The following is a 13,178-nucleotide window of genomic DNA, read 5'->3' on the forward strand; positions in this document are numbered from 1 at the left end:
GGTGTTACTTAAATATTGTGAGAAAAGCTTTGATTTATTATCTTGTGAAAAATTTAAATTCTACTGTACTTGTGGAAGTGTAAACACGCTTTTTTTTTTTTTTTAAACTGTACTAGACCAAATTAAAGATCTCCCATCAGGGCTTTGAAACAGTCTTTATCTAAGAACAGTCGATCGAGTTAAGAGCCTGAAAATGTAGCTCCTTGCATAACTCAAAGATTAAATTAAATTAATTAAAAGTTTAATGCATCCTGTGAACATTCTCCTTTGTGAACTAAGGAACACCACAGTGTTGCTATGAGGCTTCGGAGAAATAAAATAAAAACTACTGCAATATATCTATAATGTTGTTAAATCATTTTTTTAAAGCTTACATCCCTTTTTGCCTCGTTCAACTTCTCTTTGTAAAATAGCATTATCCTTCCAAAGATACATTAGAAAGAAAAATAGAATGGCATTTATGTGCAGATATAAAAGATGAAGGTAAATCTTTCTTGAGCACCAAAGGTCTCCTCTCTGTCGCCCTAGAATCCTCCAGGTGTGATGTGCATCCTGGATGACGTGTGTGCCACCATGCATGCAGTGGGAGAGGGAGCTGACCAAACCATGCTGCAGAAGCTCAGAGTCCAGATCAACACACATGAGCACTTCAACAGCTGGAACCAGGGCTTCATCATCCATCACTATGCTGGCAAGGTCAGGTGAAGTTTGCTTAATGCCAGAAATGTTTTGGGGCAAAGTTATTTTCACTTCGGAAAGACAATAAAGGTAGATTCACGTCCATTTTGGAATTCCTATGCAATTTTTTGCTGTAAAAAAATATAGGAACGCTTACAGTTAACTTCTGAAAACAGAAACCTAGTAAAACCTCGTTTTCTGTGGTTTGAGGAGGGAGATGCTCTTCTGCATCATTTACGTCATCGTCTGCTTCTTTCCAAGATTTCCCAACTTAGGTTTGACCTTTCCTTTTTTACCAGTTGCATTTGAAAACACTGTAGTGAAGTCATACATGCGTAATAGTCAGAATGTCTCAGTTTTCTATGTTTGCTAATGTAGACTTGGGCGGTCAGGGCTGAGGTTGTTCTGTGTCATTCTGCAGATGTGCCTCAGCCTCAGCCTGGCACACATGCCGCAAGCTTAATGAGCCGTGCCATATAGGCTTGAGCTCCCGTGACCGTGCTCAAAACAGTTTTTTCTCAGCCTACAGTGCTGCAGAAAAAGCATATACTTTTACAGTTTGGGGGTTTATAAGGATCCTGGATCATTTTGTTAGTTTCTCTTGTAAAATTCAAGTTGTTGATTTTTGTTAGAACATGATTTCCCGTTTTTACTTTCACACAGGTGTCACCGTCCAGTTTTCCGAAGGTTTTAAATGCTTCACTTTCTCCTCTTTGGTAAACGTAAATCTGTGCGTCTCCCTCCAGGTGTCGTACGATGCCGAGGGTTTCTGTGAGAGAAACAGGGACGTCCTCTTTACTGACCTCATCGAGCTGATGCAGAGCAGTGAGACGTAAGTAACTCCAGTTTGCACACTTGAAGGGAGCCGTCTTTTTTTTATGCATATGGTTATAATTGAACCCATGTGAAGGAAAACTGCAGACGTGCATCTGGAATCAGGCGGGACACATGAGGAGTGTGCTGGGTGATGCTGTGCCCCCTTTTCTGAATCGGGCCTAGCTTCTGCCCTCTCATGTGGCTTTCTGAAACTGCCCAATCGATTCCTTCGAGCACCAGCTCCTTGTGTGGTTGTGTTGGGTCAGGTCTCTTTCTTTCTTTCTTTTTTATTTTGTGATACATTTTTTGCGTCAAAGTGGCCATCTGTGCAAACAGCCTTTGTTATCTGTGTAAGCTCTTTGCAAGCAAGAAAAGTGGTTTTGTTAAAGTCCAGCTGCTTCCCATGCTTGAAAATATGTAGATGAAATGGTGATTTCCATAAAATAAACAATAATAATCTAACATATACAAGGATGACAGACTCACACGAGGGAAATCTAAGCCAACATTTAAAATTTCTGCTAGTAAATATTTAGAAAGTTCCACAAAGACCTCCATATGAATTTTAACCAACATCTTTTTCATTCTTACTCGTGAAAAAGCCGGATTTGACCAAATTCCAGTTTCCAAATGGAGTTAACCTTTGGTATATTTACCATTCAAGCACAAATACAGAGTGTGCCAATCCATGTGCATTCACACACATGCACCACCTGCCCTACTCCAGCTTTCCCAAATGTTTCAGGCATTTTAAGCGATGACCTCAGTCAAAGGTCCTTGTAGATTTAATCATTAGCTGCATTTTCTTCTTTGTGGTTCCCAGGGAAACCGCTTGTTATTTTTTTCTTAGCCAATGTTTTATTGTGCAGACAATGTCATCAGGTCTAACTCTTTGTTTCTGTTTTTCCACAGTCCCTTCATCAGAGCACTGTTTCCAGAAAACCTCAAAGCTGATAAGAAGGGTCGGCCCACAACGGCGGGGAGCAAAATAAAGGTGTGTAGAAAGCCCTTTTGTGTATTTGTGGGTTTACATTTCCCCATCAGGGTCACCAGGAGAAAGACCTTGGCAGATAATGTGTTTTTGCTGTTCAGCTGGAAGTCCTTCAGCATTCCCGGTTACAAAAAAGACGGATTCCAACACATTTGGAGTTTTCGTGACTTTGGTCTAACTCCTCACTTATCCTCATTTCTTCCGCTTCTGCTCCGACTTTTTCTTTAAGATACAAGCAAATGATCTGGTGAGCACACTGATGAAATGCACTCCTCACTACATCCGCTGCATCAAACCAAATGAGACCAAGAAGCCCAAAGACTGGGAAGAGAGCCGGTGAGTGACTGACTGACCACAACCCACCGCTGTCCTGACGCACCCACACACACACACACACCTTTTATATGGATAATTGTGAAGAATTACACACTTAAAACTCAACTGTCACTATTAATACAAAATATAGACAGCAGCAAACTTGTTAAAAATAGAATAATGCTAAAGATTTAAAACAAAATTGGCCAAAACAAAGCAGAAGCAAAATTTCAGTTTATTTTTAGTTTTCAATTTCTTGATTTTTTTTTTCATTTCCACAAAACGACAAAAACAAAGGATCATGCACAAATGTACAAGTTAGGCAAGGGAAATGAAAGGGAACAGAATGAAAAAAAGCCTGGTACCTTTGCCCCTTTTATAATTTTTGGATGAGACAAACAATGCATTAGTTGATTCTGCTCAACTGGGGCCCTGTGACTATGTGTGCAGAGGGTTAGCTCAAATATTAGAATCGGAATCTTTTGTTGTCAGTGCACAGAGTACAACGAAGTTATAGCAGCATCAGACTGGCGCTCCAAGTTCAAATACAACATAGAGTGTCATAATGCTCGGATCTTTAGAGGTTAAAAAGAACAAAGCTGGTAGGAAAATGGTTGCTGCATAGAAACTAAGTGAAGTTTTTTAGAGTCTCTGCCTCCCCACAGGATTCTGGGATAGGGTGATGTTGTATTGTTCAGATTGTTTGACCTTCCTGTTGTGAGTTGGGCGCAGAGTGCCTTATTAATTGGGCCGGAACAGCTGTGCTCGCAGGAAATCTGAGTGTACCGAGCTGGTCTCAAGGTCTTTGTTAGGGAATAAGTTTGCAAGAGCAACTGTTTTACATACAATGATTCACAATTATCGCTTCCGCCAGTGTACAGAGAGCTTCATGTGCCATGGAGGCATATGAGACAGAGTTACCAGACGATGGCTGTAACACAGACAAAAGCCTCAGCAAAATGCAACAACAGTGTAGAAACCGGGCTAAAAGAAAAGGAAGTCCATTAGTGCAGCTGGTGAGATGTTTATCTCTGACCATTTTTGTTGTGTCTTAGAGTTAAGCATCAGGTGGAGTATCTTGGCCTGAAAGAAAACATCAGGGTGAGGCGTGCTGGCTACGCCTATCGTAGAGTCTTTCGCAAGTTCCTCAACAGGTATCCTCCTAAATCTGCACTTTATAAAGCATGAGTGATCCAAAAAAACTTCACAACCATCTTGTTTTATGAAATCTTTTGTTTCCAGGTACGCTATTCTGACCAAAGAATCCTGGCCGTCGTGGCGAGGAGATGAGAGAGAAGGCGTCCGTCATCTCTTACGTTCAGTCCAAATGGACCAGGATCAGTTCCAGCTGGGCCGCACCAAGGTCTTCATAAAAGCCCCTGAATCGGTGTGTTTCTTCCCCCTGTTTGCAACTACAGAAGCTGACTGAGGAAAATGAGTAACCAACTGAATAATCCTCATATGTAAAACTAAAAACACAGTGTCTCCCCAAAATTCCCCTCTGAGCATCAGAAAATGCAACAGTGTCCCAAATCAGTGACCGAGCCTGGCTTGTACAACGTCAGCAGTAAATCAACACTGCTGGGAAAGTAAAACCCAAGCTCAGCCTGTGGCGGTGGCAGGGTTACTCTGGGGGGGGAGGGCGTCGTGAAGGTTGTCCTTTTACACCCATAACTAACCTTCTTCATGGTTTTTATGAAAGCAGCATTTGTGTGAGCCTGCTCCCTTGCTTATTAACATTTGCACACATCAAGCATGAACCGCCATCACACACAGAGCCATGTTTAAAGGCTCACACACAGGCATCTCAGTCTTACATCAGGCTATACAGCTGATCCTGAATGACTACTTATGTACAGCAGCCTTACACCTCCCAGCGCACACACATACGCACATACACACTCACACAGACGCACACAGTCTAAGTCATTAAGAAGAGCTAATAAAACACAAATATCACGTACGACAGACAGCTCAAATGAGCTGCCAAGCCTCTCATAACAGCAGCTCTCTGATAAGAGTCTGACAGCAGTTCATTAACTTTATGACTGAAGTTGTTCTGTTTCTCTTGAATTTGAGGAGTTTGTTTGACACACGGCCAGATTTTGGAGAAGCCATTCTTTTCAGGTGTCTCTCAGAGATCTGTCCGCATTGAGGCAAATTGATTTCTGCACAGTTATTGCTAGCATTTAAAATGACCAGACATATTCATCACATCTCTTCACTTAAAATAAAGTTTTGATATAGCTTTAATTAAGATTTAGTTCCTTTTTTCTTAAATAAATGAGTCTTTTATAAAAAAAAGTGGGAAGACTAAAGTCATATGACATAAACTGGTATTCAGAGCTTTAAAGTGTATGCAAAATAGTCAAATGTAAACTTTAAGACTCACTCCAATCATCTTTAGATCCATTGTAAAAATGTTTAATTATGATTATGCCGTTTTTAGCCAAAATCAAATAGCCTGTGTCATAGGACATAGTTACTGTAGAGCGGCAGGAGTTCATTAGAAATTCAGCTCTAACTTGTGGGTGGAACTGTTAGCACAGAGTAACCCCCCCTCATTACCCATCATCCCTCTGTTTACACTTTCTTCAGCTAGTTTACAGCCCCTCACACCCTAAACTTTACATTACCGCTGCAACAAAAATAGAGAGGGATATTGCAGCCATCCAGCCGTACAGTTTTAAGCCAGATGCCAGCTGGAAGTGGATGCATCAGAATGGAGTGGGAGCTTGTGGCCTACCCAGCGTATTTTCTACATAACAAAAAAGATCCTTTTTAATCTATACTTTTTTGCCTTCTTCTGATTCACAACAATTTGTATAAGGAAATACTCAAAAAATGCCATTTGGAGCTTAATTTACCTATTGTATGGCCTCCATCTCTAGAAAATGCCCAAGAAAATGTTAAAAAACACCCAAAACATAATTTTCATTTGAGTGAGTCTTTAACCTATGTAGACCAGAGCTAATATTTGAGCTAACCCTCTATAAACATAGTCACAGGGCCCAAGTTGATCTGAATTATCTTATGTGGTAATATAACCCAAAATGTCCATGCATGTAAATGCTAGGTCTTAAAGGGTAAAGACTTAAAGACATTAATGTTTTTTTCTAATATTGATTTTGTTTCCCATTCTAAACTGTATTGGCTTTTTTCCTAGTGGAGAATATTTCTGTTTTTACTTCAGATAACACCTTTGTCTAACTTGGAAAGTGTTTGAATCTTTAACTAATTTTAACTTAGATTTTAAAAGCTTAAAGAAAAGTTTAAGACCGGGAAAGTTTCTCGGTTGTGTTGAGCGTAGCCTTGTTTGGTCTTAGTCGAACCGTTTTGGATTTTCAGTGAACCGAAGCGATCCTCTGTAATTGTGTGGCGTCACTCTTGCATGCCGTAAGTTTTGTCGAGTTGTGTTGGGGCGGTGCTTGTGGTTAGCTGGGCTACACTGCAGCCCGTGGCTGTTTGTGTCCAGGCCGGGGCTGTCGCTGCATTGGGCAGGATGTTTAGTCTGACGTGGAGCAACCCCAGACTTTAATTGCTTTTGAAAAGCACCAGCAGGAAATTGTAAATCGATCAAGAAGGTGCACGAAAATGAAAAATCCATCTTTTTGTGCCCCATCATCATCAATGGCTGATTGAAACACCTTTAGTCACAGAGGGAAACAAAAACAGAGTCAAACGGCAAACAGGAGGCATTCTTGGGCGCCCCTCTACATGTTCAACATTACGGTCCCTCTGCTGCTTTTGCATCGACATGCTCTTGACATGCCGGCTGTGTGTTTTTTTTTAAATAAAGCTCTTCCTGCTGGAGGAGACGAGAGACCGTAAGTTTGACGGCTATGCTCGGACCATCCAGAAAGCCTGGAGGAAACATGTGGCGCGCAAGAAGTATGTTCAGATGCGCGAAGAAGGTAAGTAAGGAGACTGTTTTTTTTCATCCTGATGTGGGTATATGTTGCTCCTGACCCACCTTTTTCCCGGCTCATTTAGCCTCTGATCTGCTGCTGAACCGTAAAGAGAGGCGGAGACACAGCCTGAACAGAAACTTTGTGGGTGACTATCTCGGCATGGATGACAGACCGGAGCTTCGACAGTTTCTGGGCAAGAGAGAAAAAATAGATTTTGCTGACAAAGTCACAAAATATGACCGCCGATTCAAGGTCTGTACTGTCCTTTTTCAGTCTGATTTAGTGTTTATTATTGCCAGTCCTCAAGTAATCATAGCATCTTTGCGTTTGCTCTTTTATTTTTAGGGAATCAAGAGAGATATGATCCTGACCCCTAAATCTGTGTATTTGATTGGAAGAGAAAAAGTGAAGCAGGGACCAGAGAAAGGTCAAGTGATGGAGGTCCTAAAGAGGCAAATTGATGTGGGAAAGATCTTAGCCGTGTCTCTCAGGTAAAAGTCCCTCTTGTTTTTAAGCCATATATTTTTGCTTCTGTTATTTATTTCCACGAGGGCCCAGGCTTTGCTTAACAGGTTGACTGTTGGAGGTGTGTTTAGATGGTTTTGAAGCTTCTCACTGAACATTTCTGACATGAGCTCCCAAATAGAGTCTAGCTATCTAACCAAACATTTTCTATTTTGGGACCTGATATCAAACACTCAAATGAGAGCTGGGAAAGTGGAGCAGGCCTTGTCCTCAAAGTACGATTTTCCCTGAACAATAGGTTGACAAAGCTGCTCAAAGGTTTCCAGTCACACAAGTTCAGAGGTTCTGGTAAAAGTCAGACAAAAAAAGACACAGTATTGGTGTCCATCTCACAAACAGCAGTTTGTTGCTGAATTGAAACACGGTGAACAGGGACACAAAGAAAACTGCCAGACTAAAAGAAAAAAAGTGGAAGACACAAGTTTTGGTATTTCGGGGGGTTTTTTTGGAGGGGGGACTGTGTAATTTGCTTCAGGAGGAGGGCAGTCTATACAAGCATGAGGACTTTGAGTCAGTGGAGTAATACGGACCAGGTGGCGCAATGAACAAAAGCAGGAGTTGTAAAAAGTTTCTTCACAGGGAAAAGGAACAAAGTATTTCTGTGTGGTTTGGAGGCACAGGCTGTCATCCCTCCTCAGATGTGAACCACTCTGTGAGCCTCAGGATGCAAATGTGAAAGCGGACTCCACATCTTAGCTTCCACTAAACCGCTCCGGGAATGAACAGAGTGTCTCAACTCTGCACTTTTGTTTCAGCACAATGCAGGATGACTTCATGATACTGCACGAGCAGGAGTACGACAGCCTGCTGGAGTGCATCTTTAAGACCGAGTTCATCAGCTTGCTGGCCAAGAGGTTTGAGGAGAAAACTCAGAAGAAGCTACCACTCAAGTTTAACAACACGTAAGTATACCGTGTACACAACCGCTTTGGTTTAAGATTTCAAATAAATTCACTAGCCTGGAACCTTAAATGGCGTATACTTATGTAGCGCTTTTCTACCTTCGAAGGCCCAAAGCGCTTTACAGTCACAGCCCCATTCACCCATGCACACACACATTCACACACCTTAAATAAAACAGTTTGTTTGTATCATAAGTTGGTGGTGTTTTAGAAACTTCAAGAAAACCTTGTATAAAATCTTTGAAAATACTTAAAACTGCAGCCCTAACAATGTTAAGAATACAAATGAGCATTAGACAGAATTATTTGCCTGTAAAATTAAAGAAAAACTACATAGAACATTTGAAAACATTTTAATAAATCTGTTTTTTTATGTTTTCCTCTTTATCTACTAATGTTATTGCTATCTTGTGAATGCTGCAAAATGTGTTAATGTGGTTAAACAAAACAAAAAAAAAGTTCTTTTTTTTGTGCATGTAATAATAAAATGTTCCACATCTGTGTCAAAATGCTGAAAAAAATATAAACTTAAATTCAAATTGGACAAAGATGCATGAACCATGAACAGGGTGTGGGTGGTAAGAGCTTTTCTGGATTTTCAGACTAGAGATGAAACTGAAGAAGGAGAACTGGGGCTTCTTGAGTGGCGGCAACTCCAGACAGGTAGAGTTCATACACGGTCGGGGAGATATTCCCGAACTGAAGCCTTCAAGCAAATCGCTGCAGGTCAGCATCGGACCTGGGCTTCCCAAAAATACACGTGAGTGTTACCAAACGTCCAACAAAAATCCATAACAATAATTTCTTTTTAAAACCTATTGAAGCATCTTAGGTTTGTGTCACAACCATTAAATGTTTCTGTAAATCTATTTCAGGTCCAACCAGAAAAAGCTTTAGCCAGAGTCGCTCCAGTGTTTCCAGAACCAACCATCACACGCCGTCACGATCTGCTCCAGGACCTCCAGGTTCCTCCCCGGCCCGCGTTAGCACAGCTTCTCTTTACTGCAAACGCACTCTCCTCATCACTCGTTTTGACTCTCTTTGCAGTATCGCACCAAAACGGCGGTCTGAGAAACACCAACCATGTTGCCAACCAAAGGAACTCCCATCATCACAACCAGAGACATCCGTCGTCCGGCAGTTCCCGCCCAGTCCTGCCCAGCAACCCCAACCAGCTGAGGGAGCGAGGCAGCAGCCGCCCGCAGCCAAACCTGGACTGTCTGAGGGTTCCTGATCAGGGAGCCGCAGGGTGAGAAGCCCAGAAATCCACACAGAGCAAGCAGTGCTCCTTAACATCCAGTATGTAAAATGTCCCGTTTGGCGACAGAAACAATCTTTTTTAGTTGTTTTGAGGTGGAAATAACCTGACATGCCACAGAAAATGGAAGAAAACCTGTATTTATATTTGTATTTGTCCACAGTGAGCATTTTATTTGATTTTAACCTAAATAAGAAAACTCACTTGATGTATTATTTTCATAATTAGAATTTAATTTTTTTACCTTTTTATTATCCCCACCATAAGACAAAGTAATTTAAAGAAAATAAATGCGAGTAGTGTGACATTCCAATTAAGTTAGCAAATGTAGAATATGAGTTAGATTTTTTGCATAGTTCCTGGTACAGATGTGAGTGTCTGTCATAACTGCACTTTACAAGCACACTTATACTGGAAAAAAGCTTGATAACTCCCCCCACAACCCTGTTTGTGTTTCTGTCAGTGACATAATTTGGATAATTTATTCTTTTGTAGTTCTGGAGGCAGACGGCCAGATGCAAACGGAGAAATGTGAGTTGGAGTGTTTGCAGTGTTTTGGTGGTGGTTCAAGACGAAAAAAAACATCCTGCAGCGAGAAACAATCAGGCTCAGTCGCTATGATGCCACTTCATTCTCATTTACTCGACGTCAAAAGAAAAAAGTGTCCGTTTTTCTTGGCTTGATTGACCTTTTTTGATGTAAAAAGGGAAAGACTGCTGATAAAAGTATCCTGCTGATGAACGTTTTCCTTTACATCCATTCAAATTTGAAACACCTGAGGTTCAACCATCAGACATGTTTCAGCCATTTACTCCTTACTCGACTGGATTGTATTTGCATTAAGATTCAAAAGTAATTTAAAGGAATGAAGCTGCTGCTGTCAAACCTGGTTTCCTCTGCTGGTAAAATAACTTCATGAACAAACAGCACCACCTTCTGGATGGTTTAGGCATCTGTGTTTTCAGTTATTTAGTTTCACTAAAATAAGAATAACACTTTCATTATGCAGACAATTCAAATTACATATAGTAAAATACATTTGCACTTTCACATTTGACTAAACTCTTATTGAGTCATTGATTTTGACCCCTGAATTAAAAAACATGTAGTTATTTAGTTAAATATGAGTTTTTGTCTTAAAGCTTTGAAAGTTAACATTTTTAGGTTGTATATATTAAATATATACAGTAAGTTATTCACTGAAATAAAGGTATTCTTTACTTAAAAGGTTAATATTAGTCATTAAAATCCATGATTAAATTTTTTTCGTTTTGAAAAAAACTGCTTTCGATTGGTTTTCATGTAGTAAGTCTACTTTTTATTAATAAAACTTCAACCTTTGTTTTGTTTATATCAATGAAAATGTGAAAATGTTATGCAAAATTAATTTTACATAGAAACATTAAATATACAAGCGATATTAAATGGTATATTGAGTTTTAGTGTTTTGGCAGTGATTTGCAGCCTGAGCTGCTCCCAGTTCCTTCAGAAGACTTTAATAAAGCTGTTGGAGTTGTAAATTGTTTTTTTTGTTTTATTAAATTATACACAATAATTTAAATGTTAGAGCTTTATAAATAACTTTTTAGAGAAGGATCTTTTAATTGTGGAACCTTCTAGAAAAAAACAGCAGTTCAAGGCAAAAAAAAAATCCCAAATGATTGGTTGTTTTCTCTGTTTACAATGAGTGTTCAAAAATGTATAAAAATCTGTTTTTATTATATCTTTATTTGTGCAGAGAAATCCATCCCTAAACCTTTCTGTGGCTCATATAAATCATTAATCCAAAACACGTTTGGCTGCTTAATCTGACAGTTGTGCTGTTCCTCTGTTTTTTTTTATGCCACTTTAGGGCACACAGACCATCAGTCAGCAGACCTGCACCTGGAGGGGGGCGACCTAAACCCGCACCCAAGCCCAAACCCCAGGTGCCTCAATGCAAAGCCCTGTACGCCTACGATGCTCAAGACACGGACGAGCTTAGCTTCAACGCCGATGACGTCATCGAGATCATCAAAGAAGGTTCGTGCGTAAAAGAATAAAGGCTTGGATTCCAAGCATTTGATGCAACACTTATACAGTACATGTTGCCTGAGCAGATGCATCCGGATGGTGGATGGGACGGCTCCGGGGAAAGCAGGGACTCTTCCCCAACAACTACGTCACCAAAATCTAGGAGCTGCTGGTTTTGGAGTGCAGGACAGTGCTGTGTCCCCGCTGACCCCCAGAGGAGGACACGGAGCCCGGCAGCAGAGAGCGCAGCACAGACTTCCACCACTGCGGCCTTAGCGTCAACGAATGTAATGCTCAGTTTTACCAGCAGACTGTCAGGCATGAAGGCGTGGCTCTGTTCCCAAAATGAAGACTCTCCAACTCCTGGGTCTAGCTATGTCTTGCAGTCCGTTTGAGTGCTGAACAAAACTATTTATTGTATTTATAGCTTTGTTTTTTTTTCTATCTGTCGTTCATATCTTGTTGAGGATATTAGCGTAAGTGTTGGAATGAAGTCTGCTGAATCTCTGGGACCAGGCTGTGATTTTTACTTTGCTTTCTGAGGAAGGAAGAAGAAAACATGTTTTTAATCGATGTCAAAACTGAAAAGCTGTTTTACCAGGAATATTTATTTTTATGCAAAAACTGACTCCAGGAAGACTGTTAATTACATGTTGATTCACTATCTTTTTTCTTTTTAAGCAGATAGACTATAAAAACCAAAGCAACAGTTTCCTGTTTTTAAAGCAGTCGGGGCATTGTGGTAAACTGGCAAATCACCTGGAAAAACCTCCGTCGGCTTTATTTCGTTGTTTTCGTGTCACGCCAGTAAGCCGCCGCCACGAGCACTGTAACCTGAGCATGCTGTCTGTGCTGTATTAGCACTTTATTGGTACAGGTACTACCTTAGACACAGACACCATCACTCAATCGTGGCGCTGCTAGAAAGTCAAACCTATGCGCTGACAGGTTGCCATTCTTGCAATAAGCCTTTTATTAGGAACTTGTTTACGTAAAATAAAGAACAGGCTTTTTTTTAAAAAAGATCTGTATATGTGTTGATATGTAGGAATACTCCTGTTGTTGGGTAGAATTTAAATTAAGTTTTTTGTATTTTTTATCTGAAGGATCTTGGTCTGTTACTTTCCTTCTGCTTTTGATACTCGTGTTTAGCTGCAGATACATTATCTAACATTTTTGGTGAATGGGTTAGTTTTTTCCGAATCAAGTGTAAATGTTTGTTTTACTTAGAATCCTCTTGGCTTTTTTCTTCTGTGTTCCTGCACATCTTGTGCACTCCTGCAGTACTTATTCTTTAGTTGTTTTTTTGTTTTGTTTTTTACAATAACATAGCCGAACTATGCTATAGTCTGTACAAACTGCTGGGACTTCTGATATAAAGCTGCATTTTTTTAAAACAACATTGGTCTTGGATGATTAAGAAGATTTTTGTGCAATAATATACACTAGTAGAAGTCTTTTAATAAAGCATTAACACAGCATCCCAAACTGCCTTTTTTTCTCCCTGTTTTACTGACTGAAAGCTTTCTTCAATATTCCTAAAATAATGTAAGAAAAATTGATTTAAAAACACAAATGTATGAAGAAAATATTAATGACAGGAATATATCTAGTTTTTAAAGGCCATCTGTGGCTCTACTTTTGACCATTAGTTTTATCAGGAAAAGCTGCTTGTAAACACCAGTGAAAGGTAGTTCTTCACTGTGGACTGCAGGAAGGAGAGGTGACATACCTCCCCTGATCCATCCAACACCTAAAGACCTGCTAGT

General features: G+C 40.2%; 1 protein-coding gene across 3 annotated transcripts in view; it reads left to right on the plus strand.

Moving 5' to 3' along the window:
- Nucleotides 1–12,897, plus strand: part of myo1ea (myosin IEa) — a 44,929-nt gene extending 32,032 nt beyond the window's left edge. For 2 of the 3 annotated variants that reach the window (XM_078944482.1, XM_011491251.4), the window contains 16 exons: nucleotides 529–696; nucleotides 1,425–1,510; nucleotides 2,407–2,488; nucleotides 2,715–2,821; nucleotides 3,856–3,954; nucleotides 4,043–4,187; nucleotides 6,600–6,714; nucleotides 6,794–6,963; nucleotides 7,057–7,202; nucleotides 7,992–8,138; nucleotides 8,741–8,898; nucleotides 9,014–9,103; nucleotides 9,186–9,387; nucleotides 9,892–9,927; nucleotides 11,249–11,418; nucleotides 11,496–12,897. In XM_078944482.1, coding sequence (XP_078800608.1) covers nucleotides 529–696; nucleotides 1,425–1,510; nucleotides 2,407–2,488; nucleotides 2,715–2,821; nucleotides 3,856–3,954; nucleotides 4,043–4,187; nucleotides 6,600–6,714; nucleotides 6,794–6,963; nucleotides 7,057–7,202; nucleotides 7,992–8,138; nucleotides 8,741–8,898; nucleotides 9,014–9,103; nucleotides 9,186–9,387; nucleotides 9,892–9,927; nucleotides 11,249–11,418; nucleotides 11,496–11,572 — 1,998 coding nt within the window. In that variant the 3' untranslated portion in view covers nucleotides 11,573–12,897. The remainder of the gene's footprint in view (nucleotides 1–528; nucleotides 697–1,424; nucleotides 1,511–2,406; nucleotides 2,489–2,714; nucleotides 2,822–3,855; nucleotides 3,955–4,042; nucleotides 4,188–6,599; nucleotides 6,715–6,793; nucleotides 6,964–7,056; nucleotides 7,203–7,991; nucleotides 8,139–8,740; nucleotides 8,899–9,013; nucleotides 9,104–9,185; nucleotides 9,388–9,891; nucleotides 9,928–11,248; nucleotides 11,419–11,495) is intronic. The other variant, XM_011491256.4, reaches the window with a different exon arrangement.
- The last annotated feature ends 281 nt before the right edge of the window (nucleotides 12,898–13,178 follow it).

Source organism: Oryzias latipes, chromosome 3 (assembly GCF_053564925.1).
Source record: "Oryzias latipes strain Hd-rR chromosome 3, Olatipes_Hd-rR_3.1".
Lineage (NCBI taxonomy): Eukaryota > Metazoa > Chordata > Actinopteri > Beloniformes > Adrianichthyidae > Oryzias > Oryzias latipes.